Below are 14,222 nucleotides of genomic sequence, written 5' to 3'. Positions count from 1 at the left end.
CATAAATTACATTAGAACACAAACAGCACCATGTCGTGCCTATCAGTCATATTGTCTTTCAACACCTCTCTCTGTCATTGTTGTCATAGTGCTCAACAGACAATCTCTTAAGCCTGGAACACACCAAGCCGACGCCGACGAACTAGCGCTGATGAAAGCCGACTGTGTTGTCGCCTCGCATCGGTAAAAAGCTGCACTTGAACACACCGAGAGAACTACTGCCGACTGTCAGCTACAATGCGCGTTCTGCGCCTGCGTGTAAATGAGACGACTGTCTATTTCTGCAGATATATTCGTCTATATTCGTCATTCAAAAAGGGAAACCAACGCTGCCGGCTGCAGATACACAAACCATAAACAAAGCAGTGCGTGCTTACCGTTTTGAATATCAATCCTGCTAAACACTTTCTTTATTCAACTCCTCTCGTGTTAATATTGAAATATTCGCCAAGTAACACTCAGGTATGATGACGTAACATTAGAACAGCCATCTATCTGTACCGTTTTGACTTTGCTCGCTGTTTTGCTATTCTTCTCGTACACTGACTTGTTCACTAAGCTGAAGAGCCAATCAGAGTTCCCTCTTTCACCGACGGCATGTCAACATGTCGAATCGGCCGAAAAAAAGCCGACGAGGACCAGTTTCAGCCGATGGTGCAGAACACACTGAGGAAACTTAGTCGGCCGACACACAAAAACTGTCCGTCGGCTTGGTGTGTTCCAGGCTTTAGTCATGTTTGACTGGTTGTTTGAATAAAGCAACTGGTCCGCAACGTGTGTGTGTGTGTGTGTGTGTGTGTTTATGTGTGTGTTAAATGATTTCATGTGAGTGTGACAGCACATCATTGCAGGATTGTAATGTGTTCTTTCGTTGGCACTGCAGCGATGTACTCCGTAGAGATCACTGTTGAGAAGGACCTGGTGACTGGCAAGACCAAAGTCCTGTCCACTAACACACTGCTCCCCAAAGACCTCTCGCTGCAGGGGGTCAAGGTCTATGAGGATGAACAGAAAGGTGGCTGGCGATAGAGCAGGCGTGCGTGGCTTTGCTAGATATGCCTACTTTACGAGAAGTCTGCATGTTTTCATAAAATATCAGTTGTAGTTTATCTTATTTGACCAAACCAGATGTTTATGTTGTTTTACACAAAAATTATTACAAAAAATGTCATCATACACCCTCGTGTTGTTCCAAAACCCGTATGACTTACTTTCTTCTGTAGCTCTCGTAATTTTAGTTTGCTGTGTTGTTGTGGGTCATGTGACACGTGAGAACCATTTCCATTCAGCATGACTGACTCAAACCTGGCATGATGCATTTCCAAGTGGTATATTGAACTCATCCTTCCCTCGGGTCATGTTGACCCGAAATGAATTGTGTTCATCAGAGGGGTCCAAGACCCTAGGACTTTTGTCGCACTTGAACCACGAATAACCCCAAAAAAATTTAATGGATTCGAGGAGTTTTGTGGTTGAATTTTAAAAAAAAGTAAGAAATCCTTCCCTCGCAGGTCAATTTGACCCCTTTAGGAATGAATGGAATGTGAGAAATGCTTCAGTACACAGAAAAACCTAAAAATGCTCAAAAATCTAACTAAAAATGCTAAAACTTCACCAAAAAATTATTTTATAATGTCTACATGTGTATCTGAATGCATACTGAAGGGCATCTGACTTAAGCCCAATTTATACTTCTGCGTCGGACCTACACCGGAGTCTCTACGCTGTAGGCAACGCGTTGGTTTTAATTGATACTTCTGTGTCGTTGTCCGCGTTGACGCGCAATTACTCATGCAGAGGGACCATGTGAAACCCGAGGGAGGGGTTCTAGCAGACCAATCACAGCGCTTGCGTCCGTGTAGAATTGACGCGTTGATACATTTTTGGAGAGGTGTGCGTCAGTGTACGCCGAAGGGTACGCGCGCTAAACACAGCCTACGACGTCGCTACGGCGTAAGTTCGACGCAGAAGTATAAATTGGGCTTTAAGGACCCAGCGGAACAGCTGATTTGCTCCAAATAGAGCTATAAGGCCATCTAGTGGCAAGAGTCATGAAATATAATGTTATATTATTTTTTTTTCCCACAAGAGGTCGGTAAAGACACCCAATGTAAGATATTTTGAGCTGAATTAAAAGGGTTATGCATGAGTTATTTTGAATTTAAGTTGAAAGAATGTGAGGAATATGCTTAAATTACTATTTATTTATTATTTATTGATCAAATCTAGTAATTTAAAGGGAAATAAAATAAAAAAGAACAAAAAATCTCCCAAAAGATTGCATTAAAAAATAGAAAAAATATGATCCAAATGAAATAAAATAAGCTTTCTGGAAAAAAAAAAAAGTATACTTTTAGGGCTTTGGGTCATTTTGACCCGCGAGGGAAAGATGTGTTACAAAGTGCGAGGGAAGGATGAGGGTTACATTTATTTACAGGCGTTTGACATTTAAGAGCTGGGATGGCAACAAGTATCAGTGGAAAAAAAGTGCCTCTATACATACATTTTTGCAAAATTTCAAAAACGCACCTATACAATTTACTGTGGTTTCCAGCCGAAATGAACATTAGTGGCAGTAAAACACAGACTTTTATTCCTTTTCAAACAAATTATGATTGCAGGGGCAGATTATCTATTAATAAAGACAGTTCATCAAAACACTAAGAGCATGCTGTAAACATACATTTTGATGTGTGCCGTGTGCGTCACATAAAGGTCCTTATGTATGGCTTTTCTGATGTAGTAAATTTGCTAATAGCTCATCCGGGACTGGTAGAGCACTGCACTTACGATCTGAAGCGCTCGGGTATCCAGTCCTGTGAAATATGAGTCATGAGAAAAGACCTCAAAGACTTATAGCAGCAAGTTAAAATGGTGTGGTTGCTTCAGCAAATGCATTTTAATCTCACGTTTGCTTTTATTAAAACTATTGGTTAGGTTTAGGGTGTATTTTCAAACACAACAGAGCATTAACCTTTCAGAGCCATTCACCGCACATTTTCAATTCCAAACTGCCACAATACAACAACCAACATAAGCAGGCACATTTTTCCAATGAGCCATGAGTCATATGAACTATGGTACTTTTTTGTCCTTTTTGGAGTTTGATGGCCCCTGAATGTTTTTATTGTATGGAGAAGAGTAGCTTGGACATCTCTTTTGGGTTCCACCAAAGAAAGTGAGTCAAATGGGTCTGGAACTACATGAGGATGAGTTAGTGTCAACTAGCACATATGAATCTTGAAAATTTTTTTTGTAAATGTACACACTGGATTTGTCATCAAATGCTGACCACTTCTCGTAAAGGAATAAGTTCACCTGAGCATGGCTTTAGATGCAGGGTTACCACAAACTCCTGATTTTGGTTGACACATCATTATTTCCTGGTAGAGAAGAGAGAGAGAGAGAGACCATAGCATTCATTAAACTCTAATTTGGTCACCCTGCAACTTGACTGCTAGTTTTGGGCATGTTGGTGCCAAGCTTAGCCACGAGCCTCCAGCCTGACTTCACCCTTCCCAGTTAAAATGTGTTGTTATACAATAAAGCTATAAATTAATCACATATTAAATATATTCTCCAAGGTTTTATGGGTGATTACAACACTTAATTTACTGCATCTGTTTGTACTGTATGCTGCTAGCTGCTAATGCTAACACCAGTAGCACTGCTTGCTTCCTGCTCTGTTTACTGCTTGCCACTCTTTCCCTGTGTTTGATCCCCTCAGTCAAGTGAGCATTTCTAGCAATTGAAGTGCACTTGGCACACAATGCTAACAGTAGTCACTAACTGTGCATTAACTAACTGAAGCTTTCCATGCGTTCGTCACTAGGTAGAATAAATAGTGGTTTTCCTGCAGAAATGAAGTCACAGTATTATAAATTCTTCATTTGTAATCGTTTTTTTTTTTTTTTTTAAATAAATAAATTGTTGACTACAGCAAACCAGCAGTTAATATGTGGCAAATGTGCTGCAATGTTTGCTATAGCACTTTATAAAGGATTCATATTGGCAATGAGTGCTGGTTATTATAATCTGAAAGATGATTTAAGGGTCAGTGACATGACACTCACTTTTGTTTGAATTGATTCATTCATGTAAAAATACATTTAAAAAAAATACATTTATACATATAATTTTTGACATGCTTTTAATTTCTAAATTAAAATGAATTCTGATATATTTTTTTGGAATATTCAAATGATTCAACTGTCCTGATAATTTAATGATGTAAATGCCTCACTAAAAGAAAACTTATTAAGTATTGTTAAATATCAGATATTTTGACCTTTATTTGTGAAACAAGTATATTTAATTCTTTTTTTGGAAAATATTGATATTTTTTCATTTAAATTTTAAATTTTAATTATTCAATTACATTAAATGAAATGATTAATTAAATTAGGCAACCATATCAAACCAACGCGATAAAGGATTTTTTTTTATTATTATTGAACTTGGACACTCAAATTTGTCGTTGACCCACAAATGTTGGGGGTAGATATTGCTCTAGGGGGTGTCATGTCAATTTGAGATATAGGGCAGTCAGTCAGGGTATCACTGAAATGTGTCTTATTTTTCTCTATGCAGTGGTGCATGAAGTGCGCAGTGTGGACGGCGCAGTAACCAATGGCGTTCACCAGCTCAGCTCTTCAGAGGTGGATGAGCTCCTCCACAAAGCTGATGAGGTGACCATGAGCGAGAGCGGCAAGACTACGCCGCGACTGGAGCGAGGGCAGGCCGAGAAAGTGGAGAAGGTTGGGAAAGACGTAGTCCCAGGTGCAGCCGGCTCCACCCCCATAATGGAGATCACAGGTGTAGAACCGAAACCCGCGACACCTCAGACAGAAGTGGGCGGGGCCAGTGCGGAGAACCCAGTTACGATGGTTTTCATGGGTTACCAGAGCGTGGAGGACGAGGATGAAACAAAGAAGGTTTTGGGGCAGGAAAGCACGACTGTGAAGGCCGAGGTGGTCGTCATAGAGGATGGAGATGCCAAGACCACCAGCAGCAGTGACACCATACAGGATCAGGCACCCTCTAATGGCAGCCCAGCAGAGCCACCGAAGGCTGAAGAGGCGGCAGGAGAGTCGGGACAGCCAGAAGGGGGCGCTGCCGAGGTCAAGAGCAAGGAGAAACAACCCTGCAAGTGCTGCACCATCATGTGAGCCTAAACGCACCCTCCCAAACATGGACTTTACAGATGAAATGCAACAACATACAGAGAGAACTGGCAAGGCAAAGAATAAACATTCACTATCTTTTGATAGAAGCTGTTGTTTCTTTAATTGATTTGACCCGTTTTATATTTTCTATATTGCTTGATCCTTTCCCCTTGATACTCTTTAACCTCATTTAAATTTTATGCGTATAGTTTTTTTCTGGTTTTATTGTGGCTGAAATGAATCACGTCGTATGCGCTCCTATGAGAAAAGTCTGAAGATTAAAGACCCTTTAACTGAACTGAACCAATCAGTATCCAACAAGCCTCTTAAATCCTAAAGTCCTACCATAAAGGAATGAAATATCTCACATAATTACATAATATATATGACGTCATTATTTGTTTTTGAAAGAAATATTTATTTTATTTGAGTTCCCTTTTTGCAAAGCATTTGCACTGCAAAGTATTTTCACTTTCGCATAAAAGAAAACATTTTCAACATCGTGCATTGCGCACTATTTATTACTGATGAAGCTGTGATAAGTATTTCAATTATTATCATTTTGGTTTTCTCAAACTAGGAATAAAACCATGGGATTGACAGAGCGCTCTTCGCCTTTGTTTAGAAATGACAGGATTGTCAACAGATTGACCATTATACGGGAGTTTTAAAGGAATTGTCTGGGTTAAATACACATTAAGCTCTCGATTAATATAGATCATTGTTTTGACTCATTCCTCAGTTTATAAAGAAAAAAAATATGTTTACAAAAATTTGAAGTTTGTATTTTATTTTTATTTTTTACAATTTATTCTTGAGCTGTTGTCTAAATCATTCTGTAAATCCTTGCTGGCTTTACATGGTCATGACAGGAGCATATGGACTACTGTTCAAATGTTTGGGGTCAATAAGATTTTTTTGAATGTTTTTGAAAGTCTCTTATGTTCACCAAGGCAGCAAAAATACAGTATAACGGTGATATTGTATAACAGTAATATCACAATTTTAAATAACTGTCATGTATTTTAAAATGTAATTTATTCCTGTGATAGAAAAGGTGCTTAATATTTTTGTGGAAATGGACATCTTTTTTTTTTCCATTATTCTTTATTGAATAGAAAGTTCAAAAGAACAGCATTTATTTGAAATAGATTTTTTATATATATATTATAAAAATCTTTACTGTTACTTTTGATAAACTTAATGCATCCCTGCTAAAAAAAAAGTATAGATTTTTTTTTTAAATGTACTGACCCCAAACTTTTGAACAGTAGTGTATATTCTTGTAGCTAGACTTTACTAAAATGTGTCATTTATTCCTATGCCTTCCACCATAGACTTCCATTATACTTGCATTATATGCATCTTTTTATTTGTTTTTTGTTTTTTTTTTACAAACATAGGGATGAGTTATAACAATTTTGTGCTTAATGAAAGCATGTCACAGCTTAACCTCTATTGAACCAACATTCCTGTAAATGCATGCGTAACTGTATTTTACGCTGAGACTACATTCTCACAAAATACTATTTGCTTCAAATGAAAGAATATTTCAAAGCGCTTTCTTTTCTCAGAGCATCTCTTTAATTTTTCTTTGCAATCCCTCACACACTCACAAGGGAGTGATACAGCGACATTTTCCCCTCCTTAAAGGAAAATCTGTATTTCTTCTTATTGTTCTCCCGTGAGTCCAGTAGATTGCACTCTTTCATATTGAAATATAGGACAGGTGAGCTGAGGATATCTCAGGAAGCTCTGATATTTAGTAAGGCTTTACATTGGTCGTTCTCAGTTAGACTTGTCCAGCAAAGAGCTTACGCATGTTTAATTGTTCCTTTGTTCTAACTAAAGCACTTGTTGTCATATATTATCCCAACTTGAAGTGCTCTATTTGTTGGAAATAGAGAAAAAGAGTAAGGAGTAAGTTGTTCTCTTGGTTACTTTCAAACTGCTGCGTGATATAAACTTGCATTGGATCATATGTTGCCTTCTCATCATTTAAAACCATAAAGTTTATCCTTGTCCTAATTTGACCGGCATCTCTCATATGCATTTTGATTATTGAAAAAGCCCTGCCCTTGTTCTGACATTAAGAGCTGTTGAAGTATCAAGCTGGTTGTGTCCAGGATGGTATTTTGATTGTATTCCAGTCTGCACTGCCATTAGCATTCAGGAAGGGTCAATGACAGCTCATTTCCAACATGTGACATTAGAAAACTGCTGCAGCCAATCCTATGCAAGAGCCCTCATGCGTGTAAACTAGTGTCAGAATAAGCAAAGCTCTCTCAGTTAAACAACAATCATAACAGTTCAAGAATGGAAAGACGGGAAGGACAGTATCCGCCCTTCCTTAGCTATTCCGATGAAATGATGGGAAGTGTGGCAAGGCGACAGGAAAAGTTGAATAGGTTACCATGCCAAGTATTGAAGATTTTTTTCTTCTTCTTTTTTCAGATACTTTTAGAAAAAAAAAAGTGTTAACATTTCTGGCAAAAGGTGGAATTGTTTTATTTTTTGGCGGGGAATTGCCCTTAAAGTAGCTATGATGCCAAATGGTTCAGTTAAAACAAAAAGCATAGTTTTTGTTGAAGAGATGGGTGATCGACTACATTATTGTTTAATGTGGTGCTATTTTAAATTTATTTTGCTTTTTATTTCCATGTTTTTTTCCATAACAGAAAATTGCTAGTAACATTTAAAGGTGCATCCAGTAGTCTGATATCACAATGGCGTTATCTATTGATGTGGTCTAGCACAATCATCTCGAGTTTTATCAATCTAGTGAGTTTTAGCGAGCAGTCTTCTACAGAATAATAAACTCCCTTAGCTGTCCAACAAAAAAGAACCAACTTCTGAATAACTGCTCAGGATTTTGTCTGTGTCTTCTGGCTTCAGACTTTTTCTGCTTCTTCGGCCATGCAGATAGTGATGGGCGCTTTCAAAACACTGCTAATGAAGCCTCAAAACCTTTGTGTTTTCTGAGCATGTGTGAAACTGGCCAACATGATGTGATTTCAGCAAACAAGTCGAACCTAGGTTACAATTTTTTCAAATTCCGATGGATTGTCACTGGAGGGCATTGAGAACTCATGAACCAGAGTCTAAAATATTCTCAACACTCAAGCATTATAATTAGAGTGTCTATTGTCAAATTTTCGCTCTCTGAATCACCAAACAACACTATGCTAATAGCGTACAGCATATACATACTTAAAATGCTTTTTATTAACATCTTTTATGAGTACAGTCTTCATCTCATGTGAGTGTGCACCATTCAGATGACACTTTGCAAAAACAATTAATTGTTTTCACGCCAAACTACTAAATGCACCTTTAATTGTACGTGACGTTACATTGGAGGGTTTCTTCATGAATGTTAAATCTGTTGTGTACCTTACTTTGTAAATGATTTGCTTCATTGATTTAATTTGATGACAAATTTTGAAGTAATTTTAGAGGAATTAATTAATTGGCCCTGGTAGAGATGTGCTAGATGAAGTGTGTGTTTTGATTTATGTCAGTTAATATGTGTCATGTATCTACCATTTTAATTACATAGTTGTAATATCTGTTTAACTGCCCGAATCACTGGGATGAGCTCTGTGGAAATCAATATGCGTGTGTGTTCAGAGGCCCAGGAGCCAAATGAGGTCAGCATGAATGCAAAAAAAACCCTTACTGTTTATCTTGTTCCCTCATGTTTACACACTTGAACATTTTCACTTCTCCATGTACACAGTTTTGAGATGCAAAGCAGCATCTATGAGTTTATAATTCATGGTTCAGCTGATCAAGAACCAGTCTGTTTTTCCCCCAATCCTCCTTTAAAGTCTTCGCTTCACTGTGAGTTTCACGGTTGCCTCACACTTTTGCCGCTCACCTTACTGTCCATCAGTACTAACATTCCAGTTCCGACTTGTTCCTCACCCCTGAATGCCTTGTTGTCTGGCCACGGGCCTGGCGTATCTCTTTTGTATAGTTGCATGCTTTTATAGGTACATAAATCACTCATATCTACATATACATATCCATTTCCATGTTAGATAATGTCCCTGTGCTTGAACCCCCTAACCTTTGATGTCAAGCTGAGTTCAAAGGCATGATAGAACAGAGGACAATGTAGGAACATATAACCTGGTTCTAATGAGTACTGATAATGGGCGGCCCAGACGGGGCACTTCTCTGCCTGTCTGAACAGCCCTCTCTTATTGGTTCTCCTGATAATGAGTGTGTGTGCTATTTCTGCCACTGTTGTCTGTGTGTTGTGAAGGTCTGCTTTCTAATCAACCTGACAGAGCTGTAGAAAGAGTTGGAACGAGACATTAAAATGTGATGTGCTTTACGGAAATCTTGTCTTGTTTTCTTTGGAACAACAAATGTACCATGTGCTTCTTCTATCTATGTGCAAATCTTTATGTACCAGCACTCCCTTCTCCGCATTTTTTTAAAGCAAAGCAAAAGAAAAAAAAAATCATTTTGTGAGTTTACAGTCTGTATTGGATGCAATGCAATACAAAGATAGTTCATAGCGAAATAATGGCAAAGAAATGTCATGTTGGAGAAAAGCGTTGTTAAATGTAAAATCAACATACAGTTCGACCGGTGTAGTCTGATTAAGGAACAAATTACTCTTATGAGTCAGTTCTTTTTAGTGACTCAAAAACATACAGCATGGCCTGTGGAATCTGATTCACAAACTCATGATTCGTATGAGCTGATTCTTCTTATTGAATCAAACATACAGCATGGCCTGTGGAGTCTGATTTACAAACTCATGATTCGTATGAGCTGATTCTTCTTATTGAATCGAAAACATACAGCACACACTCAATATAGTCTGATTCAAGAACACATGACTCTTATGAGGCAGTTCTTTTTAGTGAATTGAAAACATTCAGTATGACTCCTGAACCAATGCCTCTTATCAGTTGCCAGTTTGAATCAGTCTGATGAATCATCAGAGTGGTTACTGAATCAACATCTGACACAAACTAGTAGATTTTTAAAGAACAAAGTCACGGAGTAAGAGAAATAAGCAAGTAAAGAATTTTTCTTGATTTATAAAATACAAATTCATTGCTGGCCTAGTAGCGAGACCTGAGGAACGCCACTCTGCTGCCATTCAGAACTAATCTGAGAGCCACTGCGACATTGTCACTTCCTTTGTCAATGACTAAATGACCAGGCTAGAGAGCAACTATGAGGTGCATTATTGGATAGTAGAGGGGTATTCTCAGCTTTTGTTCTAAGGTTGCTGATTATAGCAGTATTCCAGACTGGTATCCCTGCCCTCAGCACACTCACAGACACGCATGCATGCACTGAATCTTTGACCATGGGCCAGGTCACCCCACATACATTTTTGGCATTTTCGCTAAAGATGATACCTCTCGTTTTGACTGAGAACGACAAACAACACATGCAGCCATATTGGAGGAGGGGCTTTACTAGAGCAATTGAGCCAAAACACAAGTTTTATGGGTAGTGGGTGGGAAAGTGTCAAGTGTGGCTAATGCGGCCTAAACCAGACTGAACCCTGCAGAATTACTGATGGGTAGGCCGGGCCCTGCTTTGACTGTATCTTTCAGCGGTATTAAACACGATGGTCTTGCTGTATCCATGGGCCTGCAAAAGATGAGGTGAGTCAGAGGAAGAATATCTTATTTTGAGAGTAAAAACATTTTGCAAATATATTGTATCATACAATATTTTGTAATATATGACACACTAGAGTATTTGTACATTTGATATGGTGATTGTTGGTATTTTATGGTATATGAAAATGATTTTCCTCTTCCTTTCACTTTCCCCTCTCATTAACTCAACTTCCTCCACAGACTGGACTCATTAGGACTGAGTTGAGATAACTGCATGCTGGGTTTTCCTGTGAAACTCTAATAAGCAAGTAGTACTGCAGCAAACACCAGCTCAGACGCACACCGAGCAGCATGTTCAGGTACACACCTCCCTGGCAGGTGCTGTGTAACAGCCTGGATCGTGATTTTAAGGTAAGGTTGTACAAATACATGTTTCAAGAAGTGCTTGTATGTTAAGGCTTAAAAAATTATTTTATTCTACAACAATAAATTGACAAGCTAGCCTCACTTGCCCAGCTTTACAAAATATTTAAAGTTTTATACATATATGGAATTTCAGTCATCTGTAAATAAAATTAAATAAATGTGTATGGTACAATACATGTGTATTTTAGTGTTTTAGTATTTTAGTGTATGCTTTTATTAAATAGTTAAAAAAAAAATCATTGTTGATGTACAAGTCAAGTCAAATACTTCTTTTTATTTAATACATTTTAATGTGGTTTGGCAAAGAAATATTTACCTAAATAAAAAAAAGTAAATATTGTAATGTTTTAACGCATATAAATAAACACTATAATTTTTTTTATTAACTTAAGGGTATGTTTACAAGACAGTGATGTACTAAAAACAGAAAAGTCTTTCCCTTGCGTTTTTCGCGTCCAGACTACAAAGTTGTCAAAGCAATCCATTTCACACGTATCCACGAAAACTATTAAAAACGCTGTTTTATGCAAGCAAGGCCAGTAGTTGGCGGTCACTGTGTGCCTGTCTATCAGTATGCCTATCTATAGACTGGACATGTAACACGCATGGCATAACCATTTTCACAAATCCACATTTTTGTAGTTTACATGGAGACAACAACGGTATTGTTTACAAAATCTTGCATTTTGAAACCCGTTTTCAAAAGTTTGCATTTTCAGCCCCCCAAACATAAATGCGTCCCCCGCATTTTTTGCAGGTCAAGTGTGTTCACGTAGAGGCCAATGTGAATAAATCTAGATTTAAAGGAACCGTATGTAGGATTGTGGCCAAAACTGGTAGGCTACTGCAATCACTTTAAAAATACTGTAGAGCGGTGTATCCCCTCCCCCTACCCCCTGACTCGAGGTTGCCAGATAAGCTGCAGGATTCAGCAGAAACGTAGGCTGCTTCAATGAGCTTCCAATGGCAAGTGACGACGAGACGTACACAGTAAGTTTTGTTTCACAGTAAGTGCTGGGGCCATAATAGCTGAAGAGATAAGCGTTTTTGATTTGATATTTTATTTGATTTGATTTCTTTATTTTGAACATATAAATACAATTACAATTAAAAAAAAAATCAGGGAAAAAAAAAGGATAATAGTAAAACAAAACAAAAAACATATAAACAACAAAATAAAACTTCCTTATTTTTCAATACGAAAAAAAAAAAAAAAAAAAAAAAAAAAACCTCGATTTACAAGTAAGTTTTTGTCACAAGTAGGCTAAAAAATAACCAAAACATTTGCCACAGCAATTATAACGCGGGACAAATTCAATATCACCAATGGCTATCACAGGGTTGTTTTCAGTCCCATCAGAAAATATTGTTACAGTAACTAAATTACATTAGCAATGGTCATACAGGTCAACTTGCAGCATGTGTAACTTAGTCCACGATATACGTGAAGAACGAATGACGAATCATTTTTTCTGAGGTAAAGTTAGGCTTCTGTCTCAATTACGTTTCAAATTGCCATAATGGGCGTGCTAATGTTGTTTTCCTCAGCGTCTCAGCATAAGTACAGAGAAACGGGCTCCTATGCATTGCTAATGTTAGCATACGTCCATGTGAGCTAACGTTACGTTACTTTGCACGAACATGCATAACTTTGTTCGACTGTCATGAATATATGAAATGTCCATTGACATCAAGTACAAGTTAGCCAAGCATAGATGAATCTTACCTGTCCAGGAGAAAATTAGCAACGTTGGCGTCTGTGTTCAAATTCTTCTCCGTTTTCAGCCGTCTCCATCTTTCAAAAGCATCTCCAATACAAATTCTGGTTTTATTTCGGACTTTGTCACGAAGAATTTCTGAATTATAACGAGGTCTTTTTGATTTAGTAACGTTAGACATTTTTATCCGACTAGAGTTAGGGTAGGTAAGAGCAAAGCTGGCAACCCGGATCCCGAAACACTACTGACTTCGTGATTGGTCGATAGGTGGAGGGAGGCGCGTCAGGCCAAAACACAAAATGACAACATCAACATCAGTTGAGGGCTGCAAGTCCACTTTTTAAATGACAATATCCTAGCCATACTACTGTTGTCGGTGATATAAGTATTTGAAATGAACATGATTTCTTAATGTCTAGTGACACATCAGGGCAATTTTATGATTAATTGAAATAGATTTCTTACATACAGCTCCTTTAACTTAAAAGAGAAGTCAAGATAGTCTATGCATGACCTAACGTTTTATTCTTTTCCAAAACAAGGCAATCTGAACATTATGGAGTGCTAACACTCTCATGTAGGCTACTGTATGATTCATACACAAAGCGAGGAGGGCACTCTCTCACAGAAAGCCCAAACGAATTCGTAGAAGTACTTATGACGTTCCAGGAAATCCCTTATATGGATAAAGGCATCCAGCTATTGGCTGTAGCAGCAGCTGAATAAAAAACAGAAACATTTTGACTGATGAAACGTGAAGACAATAAACACACGAATGCGATAATATATGGTTGTGTGTTTTTCAGGCCATCTCAAGGTATTGTCACGGGGTGAAGAATCACTCGACAAGGCAGGCTTCGTGAAAAGGCCCCGGACTGTGGATTTATTTACAATAAAATAAAACTGGTGAAAGTGCGTGTGCGTGATGGCTGGTGCTCTAAGTGCTCTGCGGTGCTCAATCCAAACGAAAGTGGTGGGCTGTCGGTCACTCGCTGCTTTCTGGGGAGAACAGAGAGAAAGGTTAGACCAGCGTTTCATTCGGCTCGAGACCAGAGTCTGTCTGTTTGTTCAGCATGTGCTGCTTATGTGGCTGTGAGCTGATTGGGAGCAGCTGTGACCGATCAGCCGGCGGTGAGAAAGTGCAGGTGTTTTGTGTTGGTTGCCAGGGCGACGCTGATTCCTCCGAGGACGCTCGTCACAGTATTTATTGACAATAAAGTATATGATGTACATGAGTATAATGATGCTGAAAATTCAGCTTTGATCACAGGAATAAATATAATATAATATATATTCACATAGAAAACAACTATTTT

The 14,222-nt window shown here is 38.2% G+C and overlaps 1 protein-coding gene across 4 annotated transcripts in view; it reads left to right on the top strand.

Moving 5' to 3' along the window:
• The window catches only part of palm1a (paralemmin 1a), a 56,091-nt gene extending 49,815 nt beyond the window's left edge, over positions 1 to 6,276 (top strand). The window contains exons 8-9 of one of the 4 annotated variants that reach the window (XM_079857667.1): positions 884 to 1,015; positions 4,591 to 6,276. In XM_079857667.1, the coding sequence (XP_079713793.1) occupies positions 884 to 1,015; positions 4,591 to 5,168 (710 nt within the window). In that variant the 3' untranslated portion in view covers positions 5,169 to 6,276. The remainder of the gene's footprint in view (positions 1 to 883; positions 1,016 to 4,590) is intronic. The other 3 variants (XM_079857668.1, XM_079857669.1, XM_079857670.1) reach the window with 3 other exon arrangements.
• The last annotated feature ends 7,946 nt before the right edge of the window (positions 6,277 to 14,222 follow it).

The sequence above is a fragment of the Squalius cephalus genome (genome assembly GCF_949319135.1).
Source record: "Squalius cephalus genome assembly, chromosome: 22".
NCBI classification, from domain to species: Eukaryota; Metazoa; Chordata; class Actinopteri; order Cypriniformes; family Leuciscidae; genus Squalius; species Squalius cephalus.
Note: the sequence above shows the minus strand (reverse complement) of the source record. Positions and strands in the feature narration are given on the sequence as shown.